Source organism: Pleurodeles waltl, chromosome 3_2, assembly GCF_031143425.1.
Source record: "Pleurodeles waltl isolate 20211129_DDA chromosome 3_2, aPleWal1.hap1.20221129, whole genome shotgun sequence".
Lineage (NCBI taxonomy): Eukaryota > Metazoa > Chordata > Amphibia > Caudata > Salamandridae > Pleurodeles > Pleurodeles waltl.
Window position 1 is genome coordinate 101,905,451 of NC_090441.1, and position 15,814 is coordinate 101,921,264.

A 15,814-nucleotide genomic window follows, 5' to 3' on the forward strand; every position below is an offset into this window, starting at 1 on the left:
GTGCCTCCGAAGGCAGTGGTCTTAACACAAAGGAGACCTAGAAGGTGCGGTCAAGATCTATCTCCAGAGATGCTGCTGTGGACTTGAAGTGGTGGATTGCGAGCAACAATCTTTCACAAGGAAAGCCGTTCGCGCAATCGCCACCAGTGGCCACGGTCATAACGGATGCTTCCACTCTAGGGTGGGGAGCTCATCTGGGGGATCTTTGGTCTCCAGAGGAACAGATGTTTCATATCAATCTGTTAGAGTTACGGGCTGTACGTCTGGCTCTCAAGGCCTTCCTCCCTTCCCTTTGTGGTCAGTTGGTACAGGTCCTGACGGACAATACTACCACGATGTGGTACATAAACAAACAGGGAGGAGTAGGGTCGTACCTTCTCTGCAGAGAAGCTCTTCGACTATGGTCCTGGGCAAAGGACCATCAGATTTGCTTGGTAGCAAATCATCTGGCCGGGGTCTTGAATGTACGTGCGGACAGTCTCAGTCGCCAATTCTCTGCCGACCACGAGTGGCGTCTCCATCCAGATCAAGTCCGTTTAATCTTTCAGATGTGGGGGTTTCCTTGGATAGATCTGTTTGCCACTCTGGAGAATGCGCATTGTCCGTTATTCTGCAGCCTCTAGTATCCGGTGCAGGGAGCATTGGGGGACGCGTTTCTGATAACCTGGTGCGACCAGTTGCTTTACGCGTTTCCCCCCATACCCTTGATTCCTCGAGTGTTGAGGAAGATTCGCCAAGACCGGGCCCAAGTCATCTTAATAGCTCCGGATTGGCCAAGGAGGGTGTGGTACTCCGACCTTCTCCAACTCTTGCTGTGCCCTCCGCTCCGTCTCCCTCTCAGGGCAGACCTCCTCTCGCAGTCGCAGGGGCAGGTTTTACACCCCAACCTCCAGAGTCTACACCTACATGCCTGGAGATTGAACGGGGCAACCTGAGTTCTTTCTCTCTCCCACCTGATGTAGTGGAGGTTATATTAGCGGCCAGGCGACACTCCACTAAATCTATCTACGCTAATAGGTGGTCTAAATTTGTTATGTGGTGTGGAGAGAGACAGATTGATCCCTTACATGCTCATCTGTCGGACGTTTTGTCTTTTGCTCTGTCTCTAGCGCAGAAAGGTTGTGCAGTGTCTACCATTAAGGGTTATTTGTCGGCTTTGTCAGCCTTCATTTGTCTTCCAGACCAACCATTGTTATTTAAATCCCCTATTGTTCTCAGATTCTTGAAAGGTCTTCTAAATAAATATCCTCCAAAACCATTCGTTATGCCGCAATGGGATTTGTCCTTGGTCCTTACTTTCCTTATGGGGTCCCCTTTTGAGCCTATGCATTCTTGCCCCTTAAGGTATTTAGTTATTAAAACATTATTTCTGGTGGCTATAACATCTGCAAGGAGAGTGAGTGAGTTGCAAGCCTTATCGGTAAAACACCCTTATACAACTTTTTATGGGGATAAGGTGGTGTTGAGGACCAAGGCTGCTTTCCTCCCGAAGGTTGTTTCACCTTTCCATTTGGCCCAGACAATTACTTTGTCCACGTTCTATCCTCCGCCTCATCCTTCTAAGGAGGAAGAGAGACTACATCGCTTGGACCCAAAGAGGGCGTTAAGCTTCTTAATTGATAGAACGAAGGATTTCAGGCTGGAGGATCAGCTGTTCATCGGATACGTGGGCAAGAGGAGAGGAAAGGCAGTCCACAAGAGAACACTCTCCAGGTGGGTTGTTCTTTGCATTAAAATCTGTTACTCTTTGGCAAAGAAGGATCCTCCTGATGGCATTAGAGCTCATTCCACCAGAGCTAAGTCGGACACTTCGGCCTTGGCCAGGGGTGTTCCTGTGGTCGACATCTGCAAGGCCGCAACTTGGTCGTCCCTTCACACTTTTGCGAAACATTACTGTCTGGACTCTGAGGTCAGAAGGGACGGCCATTTTGCACGGTCAGTGCTGCAGGATTTCTTGGTTTGACCATTTCGGCACCCACCACCGGGTGTGGTACTGCTTTGGGACTCTATTCATTAGGTGAGGAATCCACAGGTAGTTGTATCCATCAGAAGAACGAGTTACTTACCTTCGGTAACGACTTTTACCTCCGGAGGAGATTAGGTGAGGAATCGATGAGGGCAAGGGGTGGAGGCAGAGGGGGATTTCAGGTTGGTCTCGGCATAAAGACCCGCCCCTTTTTCATACGGCGAATTTTCATTCACAGTTGGCAGGTTTGCCGTCTGATGGCTTCCTGATTGAGACACATAACAGCACACACTGTTATTGAACCTTACTTGCTTGAGTCCTGAACTGCAACAACAGGGTAGTGCTCTGGGTACTTCCATAGAGTTGTAGCCGAAGAATGTACAATACTTGTCTGGCACAAAGCAAACATATTTTACGTCAGCGTCCTTAGTTTAGAGTACCTTCAACATAAACAAAACTTTTAGTGTGCAACACATATTCTGTACATATATAGAACAATGAATTTCTTCTGTACCTTGTCTCAAGAAAGGCTTCAGGCCAAATTTACAAGTGACAAGGCTGATACACAAGGTGAACTAACTACTAAATATTAAAGAGAGTTCCCGTTTAAAGTAAGATTAATGGGGTAAACAGTTTGAATTACTGTAACAGAAATGGGAGCGAATCTCAGGTGAAAGGAGTGCAGAAATTGAGAAAGTTGCAATATTATGCCGAGTTGTCAAGCTTCGAAACAGATCTCCGAACAGGGACAATTTCAGTGGCTTTAAGTCACCACAGTGGGCTATGATGTCACTGAACTGGACCTTCCTGCGGTGCCGAAGACTTGTCATCTAAGGGATGGTTTTCCTGATCTTTAATAGTTCAATATTAGCGGACTCTACCGGGAGCCAGAGCTGCTTTACAGTTTACAGTATCATCATCCGCACAAGGTGAGAAACACTGAGTATTAAAACATTTGCAGAAACAAAGGGACCCAGAAATGTGTTGTGAGACAGACCTTCAGTGATTGGCGGAGGTGCCAGAGACTCATCACATTCTTATGAGCCTTCGATTGCGAGTCCTTTGCATACTTGTTTATCATACCAGAGGAAGAATGATATCCGGCGGACGGGGCATAACATGCAGATTATGATGCTTTCTGCACCAAGATCCCGGCCTCTGGCTATTTGCCAAAAATGTTCCACAAACTAAATTTTGGCAACATTTATTAGGTTAAAAATAGGACTGTCCGATTCTACAGACAAACTCATAATTCTGATAGGTGTGCAAACAGTGGTCTGAGCTAGTCCTGGAGCCTTGTAGACTGATGAGTTTTCCTTGAAGGTTTGTACAATAGACATACTCTTGAGAGAATCATTTTCTAGTAAGTTTCATATATTATTGGTACATTGGTAATGGACGTTTAATGCCAGCAGACTTCACTACAGCATGCTAAGCGCTATATTACAACAGTGGACTTTTGATGGCTTCATTTAAGACAACGGAGCAGCAGCGAGCCCATAAACAGTGCTGCCAAAATTTCACTACAGTTATTTACTGCCTCTGACTCTCTGTCTCCCCTTCCTCTCCAGGAAATGTGGCTCTTGGAGGAGGTTGAGGGAGGCAGAAGCAGGGGTTGAGGGTAAACGGTAAGGCCCTTATTACAGTGCTCTTTTTGTGAGACGGCTGCAGGCAACAGACCGCCATGTTAGGAGTCATTGGAGAACTTCCGCCCATCTATGGGCGGAAATCTGACTCCGAAGAGGCGATTGCATCTCCAGCACTGCCACGGCACCAAGACTCCGCCCGCTGTATTACAAGTCGTAATACAGCTTGATGGAGTCTTGCTGGCGTGGTGGTGCTGGCGGTGCAAAACCTCCAGGACCCATCTCCTCCCGGACGAACTCCTCGACGGAGAAGATAAGTGATCATCCGAAAGGTGTGGGAGAGTGGGGGGGTGTCTGTTTGTGAAAGGGCATGTGGTAGTTTGAATGCGGGGGATTTAGGTGGGTCTGCGTGTGTGAGTGCGAGTATGCGGAGGGGGTGTAGTATGAGTGCGAGTATGCGGAGGGGGGGTTGTGAATGCATGCATGTATGTGATTGAATGTGAATGTTTGTGTGCCTGTGTGCGCGTGTGAATGGGGGTGTTCATGTGCGTATGTCTGTTTGCATGGGTGTGCCTGAGTGCATGTGAATGCGTGTTTCAGTGTGCATGTATGAGTGTGTGTCTCCGAGTGAATGGGGGTGTATGTAGCGAGTGCGTGGGTGAGTCGGGTGCGTGTTTGTAAGAGTGTGGACGTGTGTGGGTGCATGTATGCATGTGTGTGAACGTGTGGGGGGGTGTGTGTGCCGATGACAGGAATGGAGATTCTTGTCATTGTGTGCATTTCTGCCAGGGCTTTTGTGGCATGGTGACCGCCACGGAAAGCCTGGCAGTCTGCAGCCTTGTAATCTGGCCTGCAGGCTGAGGCCTGCTGCCGGACAGGAGGTGCTCACCGTCGGGCGTGTCAGTGCAACCGCACTGGCGGGCCAGGCGGCGTTGTGGAGGTTTGGCTTCTGCCAAACCCCACAACTTGTAATGTGGCAGTCTTTACCGCCGGGTCTGCAGCGGTAAGACCGCCACAGCGAGGCTGGCAGTCTAATGACCGCCAGCATCGCCTAAGTCTTCCCCACTCCTTTCTTCTGTGCTTCGTAGTGTCAATGGAGCAACAGAAAGATGAAAGGGTAAATTGTCTTCTTCAGTCTTGCAAATTGAAAAAAAGGAGTTTGGCAAAGGTAAGGGAGAATCACGGGTTGACAGCTGCCTCATTTCTCTGTTCCTTCTGGTCATGTTTGACAGGTACTGTTGTAGCAATGTGTGTCACAATAACTGTCAAACATTCACAGCAGAGGCTGTGCAAAGCTCAGATGTATCAGAGTCCTGTGGTGTTTTAAAACTCCAGTGTTTTCCAGGAGACTGTTGTATTTAATTAGGTCATTCAGCCCACAGTGGGTGTAATGTTCTAATAACTTTATAGCCAACCCTGGGCGATAATGGCTATTAAAGTCCTGCTCTCTTGTTATTGTCCACCGCCCTTGGCTTGGGCCCAGTGTCTCTGGAGCAGGCCTTTAATTGCCTGTCTAGTCTACTATGGCAAACTATAAGGCTATATAAGTATACTGTAAAGTTCATAAGTTATTTGAAAGCATTGTTCTGGCAGTGGGGTATAGGTGTTAACATAAAAATGCTGTTTTGAACATTCTATTTACCTAAACCATAGCTTCTTCCTTTGCATTTCCGCTGCCTCTCCTCAGAATCTATGGAGTTGTCCAGGGGAGAGAAAGAGAGGCTGATGCTGTGATCATAGAATAAGAGTCAGCTTCCAGTTCCTCCTCCAACAACTCTGTCACTACTATTCAGTGTCAGCCGGACCCACGTGTATCTTGAAGGTGAAACTTCTGCTCCCATGTTTCAGAAAGAGTCCCTACCTCTCACTCTTCCACATCAAACTGTTGTAGTCTCCCTCTTTGTCTTCCAGACAGGCTGTGGCGGAAAATTTTGGCAGCACTGGAAGTGCTGTTGACTCCTTCCTTCGCTATGGCTCTACTAGAGGCTTCCACAGTAGCTAACCGATAATGTTGAGAGGAGCTGTGCACACCAGTGTGTACCATCTCTACCTAGTCTGTCAGGGTGTTACTGCTGGAGCCAGGGGCAGAGGGACTGTGAAGGCACTAGAAACAGCAATATTTTACACCTCTTGACTCTGTTGCCATTTGTGTTTTTTATTAGGAAACTCTACGCTCAGTGAATAGAATTTTCCTAATAGCTTTTCAGCCTGATGAGTGGGGGTATACTTGTACTAAACACCATTTCTGCACTCTTAATTATGCACAAAAACATTCTAGAATGTGTACACTTTTTAAGTCACCACATCCAAATGTTAAGAGGCCTCTTGTGTACTTTAAATCTGTCAAATGGTGTAAAAATCTCAATGGATATTATTAACTGTGCAAACAATTGTTTATTTCTTGCTGTTCCAAGCTTCTAAAAGATGGTCTTGAGGTTTTTACCTGGAATATGGAAGAGAGTGCAGATTATATCGAACGTCTGACCTCATGTATCTGGGTGGATCTTCATACCAACTATAACATTGTGAAACACAATTATGAGGTCATCCTGTCCCTCACCTGTGCCTGGTACAAAAGAAATCTTGACATCTTCTCCTCTCGAGATTTAAATAAGAGGTACTCCATTACTGAACTGGTGATAGAACAAAAGTAAGTCAATATCTAAACTACTTCTTGATGTTGGTTAACTTCATATTGCATGCTGAATGGTATTTCTGTAGTTTTGGATATGCTTAAGTTGTGGTGCTTTTCACAAGAATAATCAATGAATAATGTAAGGATTGTACTGTACATTAGATCCTAGGCCACAATATCCTTTTGTAATGGAATAACCACTGCTGTCTACATCCATAGTTTGTTTAAACTCTACATCATGTTCTGCTCTCAAAGATGTTTCTTGGAAACCAGTGCTCCAAGCAGAATCTTTAAGCCGGGGTCTAAAACGTTTTTTGTAGTAAAAGCTACTTATGCTGCTGAAAATCATCCAGAGCTACGAATATTATCAGAATTTTAATACTGATCACATCAGTCAAGTTTACATGTTTGTTTTTAATATAAACCTTTCAAACCTTTCAGTTTTTGTAGGCTGGGCTGCACACAGGAGAGCTACTTATTGGTAGCTCAGTAGCTACTAGTAGCTCACAAGCTACTTGTTGGAGACCCCTGCTTTAATGGGTAGTAGAGCCTCAGGCTCTATAACTGGATGTTTAATACATTTCCTTTGGGACAACATGGTATATGGAACAAAACCATATTTTATGAACTACGTGCTTTCTTATTTTTATCATGATAAGTATGAGTTGCTTATAGTATTTTTGCATGTCCACATTCCAACAACGAGAAAGAATATCCCTAAATTGGATTTGTTTTACTTTAACGGTCCAATACTAATTAAGGATTACAATGCCAATGTTTTTTGCCTTTTGGCAAGATAACGTAATGTAGGACTGAAATGAATGAATCAAAAGCAAATGGCTTCAGTTATATTACTGGGCTTTGTAGCAAAACCTAAATGCTCTCAATGCTCCTTAAATAAAGTCTTGCCTTATCATTCATTACTCCTTTGTCTGGCACACATATCTTAATTGATTCCTGCAAATATTACTTGACAATCATTGGAAGTCATATAAACACTACAAGTTACACATTTCCTCTGAAAAATGATGCTGTCATGCCAACCTTGACAGACTCTTTCATCTTTAGTCACTTCAGAGATATGGCTCCTTGTTGGATCTGAATCTAGTGTTACCCTCTCTGATGCACATACTGTTTTTGTCTACGGCTTCTTGTGACATAGATTTGCTGAATTGGACGACTTTCCTTTTTTGAAGCAATGTCCTTTGCATGAAGAATCTGAATGCTTTAGGCCTTTTCCTTAACAGAGCCCCACATAGTCTTTCACAAAAATTAAGTTGTTCCTCTGTGGTTTCTTTGTTTTTTCTAATAGTTCTTAGTAATTAAATATGTTTTCCTGTTTTTCAGCCACTACCCCATGCACTTATGCAGAGCAAACACTGCACATTGTTCAGGTTTTTAGAACTCGGATAGTCTTCTCGGTTGCACCAACGTAGCTGATTAAAAGACTTAGGGCCAGATGAGTCAAGATATTTTGCATTCACAAACAGTGCGAATCACAAGATTCTACCGTTTGGGAATGCAAAATCGCCTGTATGAAAGGTATCGCAGTACAATTTTAGGGAATCACAATTTTCTGCTATTCCCTAAAATTGAGATTCCGAATAAGAAATCGCAAATAGGGAATTCCTATTTGCGATTTCCTACGCACATTTATCATGCATTTCCTAAATGCGACCTGAGCATTTAGGAAATGCAATTACCACCAAATCCAATTTGGTGGTAACCATGTGCAATTTTAAAAAGGCAATAAAAATGCATTTTTAAAAGTGCCATGTAGCGCACACATGCCCCTAGGGCATATGTGCGCTTTACATGTGCACAGTTTTTTTGTGGGGAGTGCATCAAAGGGGGCCTTAGGCCCCCAGCAGTCTTGGATTTGCCTTACCCATTTGCGAATTCCCAAAAGGAATTTGCAAATTAGGAAATGCAAAAATATTCGCACCTATGGTCCCATTCCCTAATAGCGATTCTTTAATTGTGACTGCGAATTTTAAGAAATCGGGAAATTAGGGATTCGTTATTTCCTTTACATATCATTATGCATTTCTCAAATAGCGATTTCTTAAAATTCTTTGTTTAGGAATGCAAATCGGTACATCTGACCCATAATTCTCCGAGACATCATGCTTTTTCCACTAACAAAATCATAATTGTAGTCTTTCAATGATGTGTTTTGATCATAGATTTCTAGTGCGGAGGGTCGAGTCTGCGTGGTTTCTAATTGCATTAACTACTGGTTGCTTTATACAGAATTGTTAGATTTAGAAGTTTCTGGCTGGGCATAGGCCCGTCATGTCCCTCCTTACATTTTAAGCTGTGATTTAGACACCAAACCAGGAAGGTAGTTGAGAGAGCATGACAATGCCATATGAACAAATACCTTCAAGTTGATTCTAGTCCTCGTTGTCCCTTCTCCTCTAGCTTAAAAAAACTCAACCAACATTCTCTCTGAATAAACATTCAGGAACTAGGTGTGGACAGTTGTCTATATACGGGTATGGACGAGGCTCGTGTGGGATAGGAAGTTTATGGGCAGAACGACATAGAAATGTTTTAAGGTAATATCATCCTTTTTGAGAAATCTTCTTATCTGATAGAGACTTCTAGCTGCTCAACAGCCTAAACGTGCACTAACAATTAATGCTAACAAATATTAACACAAACTTTAACTGGAGCAAGATCAGGTTGCACACAGAACAAGCAGAAAATCCCAAGATGTTGAACCTGGTCCTTTTAGTCTTTACGTCCATCCTTCACGACTTTCTTGGAATTGCCTGCATGCTGCGGGCTTGACAAGCAAGTTACTTACCTTAGGTAACAAATTATCTGGTAGAGACTCTATCTAGCTGCAGATTCCTTACCTTAGAATTCCCTGGTGCCAGCTTCGAAACCGGATTTGTTTTGCTGAGCAGTACCCTGCGCGCACCATCGGGTGGCGTCATTCGGATCCACGTGCGTCGTCCGGCTCCGCGTGGCGTCGTCAGCGTCATTGGAGCCGTCTATGATGCCACGGTTGTCTATATAGACGCCATCTCGGTGTGTGTACATCAGTTCTTTTCCTTCCACGCCGGTTAAGCGCAGATCCAGATAAGAGCTACCCTTTTGTCGAGGTTTTTTCACCTTTTTGATTGTTTGAAGCATGTCTTCAAGAAAGACTGGGTTTAAACCATGTGGTGCATTTCATCGCACCATGTCGGTAATGGATCCACACCGAGTTTGCCTTCGGTACCTCGAGAAGGATCATGACTCCACTTTGTGCTCCGATTGTCGGGCCATGGCTCCAAAGGCCTTGAGGGAGAGATCCCTCAAGCTTCTTGCGACCCGACACCCGTCTTCGGTTCAATCAGGTAAAAGGCACAAGAAGAAGAAGAAGAAGAAGTCCAAGCGGACTTCAACTTTGCCACTCCCGTCGGCTGACGAGGCGTCAAGGGAACGTCGCCGTTCCGAGCACGGTCCCGTGGAGCCATCGCCAGGGTCGACTCCACGTCTTCCCCCTTTTTCCCGGGGACCGGAGCGATCCCCGCTCAAATAAAGGAATTTTACGAGGCCATGCGCCTTGTTTTTGAGCGGGCTGCACCCTCGGTGGGTCTTTGGGCCCCACGGGGTCAGCAGGGGCCCCATCTGGCTCAACGTCGGCGGGTTCAGCCTCTGTGCCGTTGGAGACCCCAGGATCCAATACCAGATCCGGTCCGGCACTGGTCCCTCACAGTCGACCTCCTCCGGCGCTGGGTCCGATGTTGAGGCTTCCTCCACCACCGGCGCCCACCGGTGGTAGCGTCATCCTCATTCCGGATGATCTGGAGCTGGAGCAACGTCGTACGATGCAGACTCTGACTTTGGCGCCAGTTCGGCCCAGATCATTGCCTCAGCATTATTCTGAACAGCCAGGAACAGGAGAGGAATGGGAGGGGTCTGAGGACCCTTTACAGTACGACCTAGAACATGAACAGAACTGGTACGAGGATCTAGAGGAGGCCAGTGAACTGGACACATCTCCAGATACTGGTATGCTTTCTCCTCCTAATGTGGCTACGGAGGACGGAGCTTCTTATGCTATGGTGGTGCGTAGGGCAGCTGAGGTCTTGGACCTAGACTTGCCTACGGTGCCAGTCAGGATGACTCTTCTGACAGAGGTGCTTCAACCGGGGGTGACCACATCAGAGCCGATGTTGCCCTTCAATGAGGCCCTTACGGATGTCCTTCTGGGAACATGGTCCAAACCCAGCACAGGGGCTCCTGTGAATAGGACTGTTGGCCGCCTCCATAGACTTACTCTGAGCAACCCTAGTTTCCTGACCCAACACCCCACACCCGTAGACCTTGGTGGTCCAAGCCTCTACTTTCGGTGGTGCCTTCCCTTCCGCTCCCCTGGAAAGGGAATCCAAGAGGCTGGATCAGCTTGGAAAGAAAATATTTTCTTCCTCCAGCCAGGCATTGAGGTCATTAAACACCTCTTGCCTATTGGGCCGTTTTCCCATACCTTATGGGATATGTTGGCACTGGTGCTGCCCCAGGTTTTGGAGGGCATACGGGACACTCTCACCCAGGCTGTCAAGGATGGGAGAGATGCAGCCAAGTTTACGATCAGGTGTGGATTTGGCATGACCGACTCACTGGGCAGAGCGATTGCATCGACAGTGGCCCTACGTCATCACATCTGGCTACGTTCAACCGGCTTTTCGGGGGATGTCCAGTCAAGTTTGATGGACATGCCTTTTGATGGCTCCCGCCTTTTTGGTGAGAAGGCAGACTCCATGCTTGAGAGGTTCAAGGATTCTCAAGCTACGCCCAGATCCTTGGGCCTTTCAGCACCAGCACAACAGCAGTCTGTCTTCCACCCCTTTCGAGGCTTCGGAAGGGGCGTGGTACCACGCCAGCCACAACTTAGCCACCATCTTCAGGCTTCCCACCATCCCAGAAGAGGACGTGGTCATGGTACCATCAGACCCAGAGGGTCTGGCCAGCGGTCGGCCACCACACAGCCCCCCTCCACTGCGCCCAAGCCCTCCTAGTGTGGTTCTGCAGGACCATGTCCGTCCAGTTGGAGGGAAGATTCAGTTTCATCTCCCTCACTGGCATTCCATCACAACAGACAAATGGGTCTAGCAGATCATACGGAAGGGCTATTCCCTCCCCTTCCAATCTTTTCCTCCCTCTATCCCTCCGACAAAAGAAAGGCTGATGGAGGACCATTTGGTTTTGCTCTGCGAGGAAATTTCGGCTCTCTTGGCCAAGGGAGCCATAGAAAGGGTTGAGATATCAGAAGTAGGCAGTGGTTGTTATTCCCGCTACTTTCTGATTCCCAAAAAGACTTCACCCTATCTTGGAGTTAAGGGACGTCAACCTCTTCCTCAAGAAGGAGAAATTCAAGATGCTTACTCTTGCTCAGGTCTTTTCTGCCCTAGATCAAGGAGACTAGATGGTAGCGTTGGACTCGCAGGACGGGTATTTTCATATCCCCATCCTGCCAGCCCACAGACGTTACCTGCGGTTCAAGGTGGGCCACGAGCACTTTCAGTTTACCATGCTCCCTTTCGGTCTCACCAGTTCCCCTCGGGTGTTCACAAAGGTGATGGCGGTGGTGGCAGCTCATCTGCGCAGGTCATGGATTTCAGTCTTCCCCTACCTCGACGATTGGCTTTTGAAGCCTCCCACTTCCCAGGCTCTCATCACCCATCTCTAGATGACGGCCAACCTCCTGCACTCGCTGGGGTTCACTATCAATGTGCCCACGTCACACCTGACTCCCTCTCAGAAGCTCACATTTATCGGAGCTGTTCTGGACACAGTGCAGTATCAGGCCTATCCTCCTGAACAGCGAGTCCAGGATATTCAGGTTATGATACAGATGTTTCGGCCTCTATCCTGGATTTCATAGAGAAAGACTCTGAGGCTGTTGGGACTAATGGCTTCCTGCATCCTATTAGTCATACATGCCAGATGGCATATGAGGGCTCTGCAGTGGGACCTGAAGTTCCAGTGCGCGCAGCATCAGGGAAATCTTACCGAGATGGATCAGATCTTGGAGGGAACTGCAAAGGATCTGCAGTGGTGGTTAGTGAACTGTGATTGGGTCAAAGGCAGACTCCTTTCGCTTCCCCAACCAGATCTCAGTGGTGACCGTTGCGTCACTTCTGGGATGGGGCAGCCATCTGGGAGAGGTGGAGATCAGAGGTCACTGGTCTCTGGCAGAATCGGGGCTCCATATCAACTTGTTGGAGCTTCGGGCAATCCGACTAGCATTAAAGGCATTTCTTCCTGTTGTGAAAGGGAAGGTAGTGCAGGTGTTCACAGACAACACCACCGCAATGTGGTACTGCAACAAGCAGGGCAGTGAGGGGTCGTGGACCCTTTGTCAAGAGGCTCTGCGTCTCTGGACATGGCTTGAACAGCAGGGCATAACCCTGGTGGTTCAACACCTGGCAGGTTCTCTGAATGCCAGGGTGGACGAGCTTAGACAAAAACGCTTAGCGGATCACAAATGGTATCTCCATCCGGAGGTGGCACAAGGACTCTTTCAGCAGTGGGGATAGCCTTGGTTAGATCTGTTCGCCTCCGTAGAGAACGCGCAATGTCAGCAGTTTTGAACGTAGGAGTTTCCAAGGGGGCTATTGCTAGGCTACGCTTTTCGTTGAGAGTGCAGTTCAGGCCTCCTGTACGCTTTTCGGCCCATACCACTTCTGCCCTGAGTTCTCAAGAAAACCAGGAACGACCGGGCCCAAGTAATCCTACTGGCTCTGGAGGCATGGATGGTCTGGTATCCAGAGCTTCTCAAAATGAGCATCAGTCCTTCAATCAGGTTGCCTCTTCGGGAGGATCTTCTGTCGCAGCAGCAGGGGAAGGTTCTTCACCCGAACCGGTCAACTTTGCGGCTTCATGCATGGAGGTTGAGCGGCGACAGTTGATGGTTTATGACGCCCCTTCCAAAGTTTGTGATGTCATTCTGGCAGCCAGACGTTTCTCTACTAAGTCGATTCACGTCTGCTGATGGGAACGTTTTGTTTCATATTGTACAGAGGTCTATCGATCCTCTTTCTTCTTCTCTATCTAATATCATTTTGTTTATTTTATCTCTTGCGCAACAGGGTTCCTCTTTAGGGACTCTTAAGGGCTATCTTGCTGATTTATCGGCTTTTCTACGTTTGCCCAATCAACCATCTTTGTTTAAGTCTTAACTAAATACTGTTGGTTCTTCCATGACTCTGCACTTCTGGCGTGGAAAGTTGTGGGACAAGAACTGACGTACACGCACCGAGGTGGCATCTATATCGACAACCGTGATGTCATAGAAGGCTCCAACGACGCTGACGAAGGCATGCGGAGCCGGATGACGCACGCGGATCCGAACGACGCCACCTGACGTCACGCGCAGGGTACTGCTCAGCAGAAAAATTCCAGTTTCGAAGCTGATGCCAGGGAATTCTAAGGTAACGAGTCTGCAGCTAGATAGAGTCTCTACCAGATAATTTGTTACCTAAGGTAAGTAACTTGTTTGTCAAGCCAGCAGCATGCAGCCAATTCCAAGCAAGTCATGAAGGATGGAAGTAAGGACTAAAAGGACCAGGTTCAACGTCTTGGGATTTTCTGCTTGTTCCGTGTGCAACCTGATCTTGCTCCAGTTGGAGTTTGTTTTAATATTTGTTAGCAATAATTGTTAGTGCACGTTTAGGCTGTTGAGCATTTGCACATTGTTGAAGGAGATTTTCAATATAGAGAAACCACCAGATTTATCCCTGAAACTATTTGTTGTAAATGATTTCTCACAAGCAAAAAAGAATAAAAATAGTGTGTCTCATTTGAGATTTGTGCACTAATCTAAAACTAAGTACAAAATATATGATTCTTACTACTGTCTGATGTCAAATTCGTTCTCATTGCCCCCGGATATTTTTGATGTAAATTGACCTGAAATACTCATACTGTAACTTTTATAGAAACTTTTTTTAGAATGTGCAGTGTGTCATGCAATTTCTCTCTTTTAAATTTTATTTCAAATGTTGGTTCTGGTAATACTCTAGTTGTACCTCATGGTCACTCTCCGAGGTCCTTGACATTTCAGATTTCCACAACAATTGTTGCAGAGATATGTTTGCAACAATATATTTAAACGGTAAACTATTTGCATCTTTTATTATTTTACTGAATACCTGAATTGCACACCAGTACCTAACCCCTAGTCTATCTTTGAAATAGTACTAGTTGGAGAGCCATATTTTTCTGACCCTAAAAATTCATGTTTACAGCAAATTTTCCTTTGAGTAGAAACACCTATAAAGAGAGACTGACCCCAGAAAGTGGGTGTGCCTCAATGAACAGTTCACAGTACATATCCTGGAGCCGGTGCTAAGATTCCTAATTCACAAGAAGTGCAAATTGTGTATGTTTATAGTACAATCTGCAGCACGATTCATTCATATATGTATAGAAGTTGAATAGCTTCTGTAAGAAAGGGCCTCATTTTGTGGTAGTTCAACCACTTGTTTCGGTTTGGTTTTGATGACGTTAGGACTGTGTGAGATGATAATTGTCACAACCCATGTGCTTGTTCTTTACACTTCTACTTTTAAATTGATTTTACCAAATTGGCTTAGTTTTCATTAAGGTCATGATAAGGTGAAGCAGGAAATGCACCAGTGGCATAAATGTCATATGCAGACTTCAGTGTTTAATTTCAACACATACATATATGATTAAAGTGTATGGCTTCAGAGAACTCCTACATGCTCTGCCTAATACAGTGGCACTCGGCTAGGAAATGTGCTTTGCTATGCAGGAAAACCTACTTTTATATATTAACCAAGCTCGCCCCAAATATGCCTTGTAAGCCAAAAGGGATGGATGCTTAATGTATAAATGTATGTTTATCTGTATATGTGTATATTTTGTTAACAGGCCTGATTCTGAAGAATTGAGTTTTACATCTGATCCTGGAAAAATGATAGAAAAGTAATTCAAAGTTCCGTTTCGTGTATTATTAAAAATATAATTAAATAGTGAATGTAGATTTTTGTTAATTGAAATAAAAAAAACTGCTTTTTAAAGTGTACTTTGGGCTGTCTGAGAGCAAATGGGATTAAAAGCATTTTGCCTGATTGCTGCACTTCAGTGACTGAAATACACATCTCAGAATAGGTGTGGAACATCTGTTCTCCCGAAGGACAATGCAGCTGCCTCTAGGAGCTGTAAGGCAGAAGGGATGCAAACAGTGACCACTTAGCAGGGATGAGTCATTTAGGAGGGCAAAGAAAAGATGGCAGTATAAATGGGTGCAGCAGCAGTCCTTCCCTTGAAACAGAAATCATGAAAGGTTGATCCAGGTGACAGAACCCATTCATTCCCAGAGGCAATTAAAATATTCATCTGGGTACTGAGCAAGATGGAAAACTGGTTCCAGTGGAGGAAATGGGGAGGTTCCCTCATTTCAATAGGACTGTGTCTGAAAGGGAATTTCAAGCTCTCACAGAGGGAAGAAATCTAGGGCCATCTTGAGTCAGGCACTCTGAAACTTTACATTAAAATGCAAAAGGAAGTACTGAAAAAGATGCTTGGGTTTTGGTGGGAATGTCACCAGGATTTAGGTGTATAAATGGTGTATAATAATCCTCCTGAATTATTAATCCATAG

The 15,814-nt window shown here is 45.8% G+C and overlaps 1 protein-coding gene across 1 annotated transcript in view; it reads left to right on the forward strand.

The window, feature by feature from the left end:
• LOC138286353 (uncharacterized) overlaps window positions 1–15,814 on the forward strand; it is a 1,286,679-nt gene that overhangs the window by 97,192 nt on the left and 1,173,673 nt on the right. Inside the window, exon 18 of the mRNA XM_069226509.1 lies at window positions 5,967–6,202. Within this exon, the coding sequence (XP_069082610.1) occupies window positions 5,967–6,202 (236 nt within the window). The remainder of the gene's footprint in view (window positions 1–5,966; window positions 6,203–15,814) is intronic.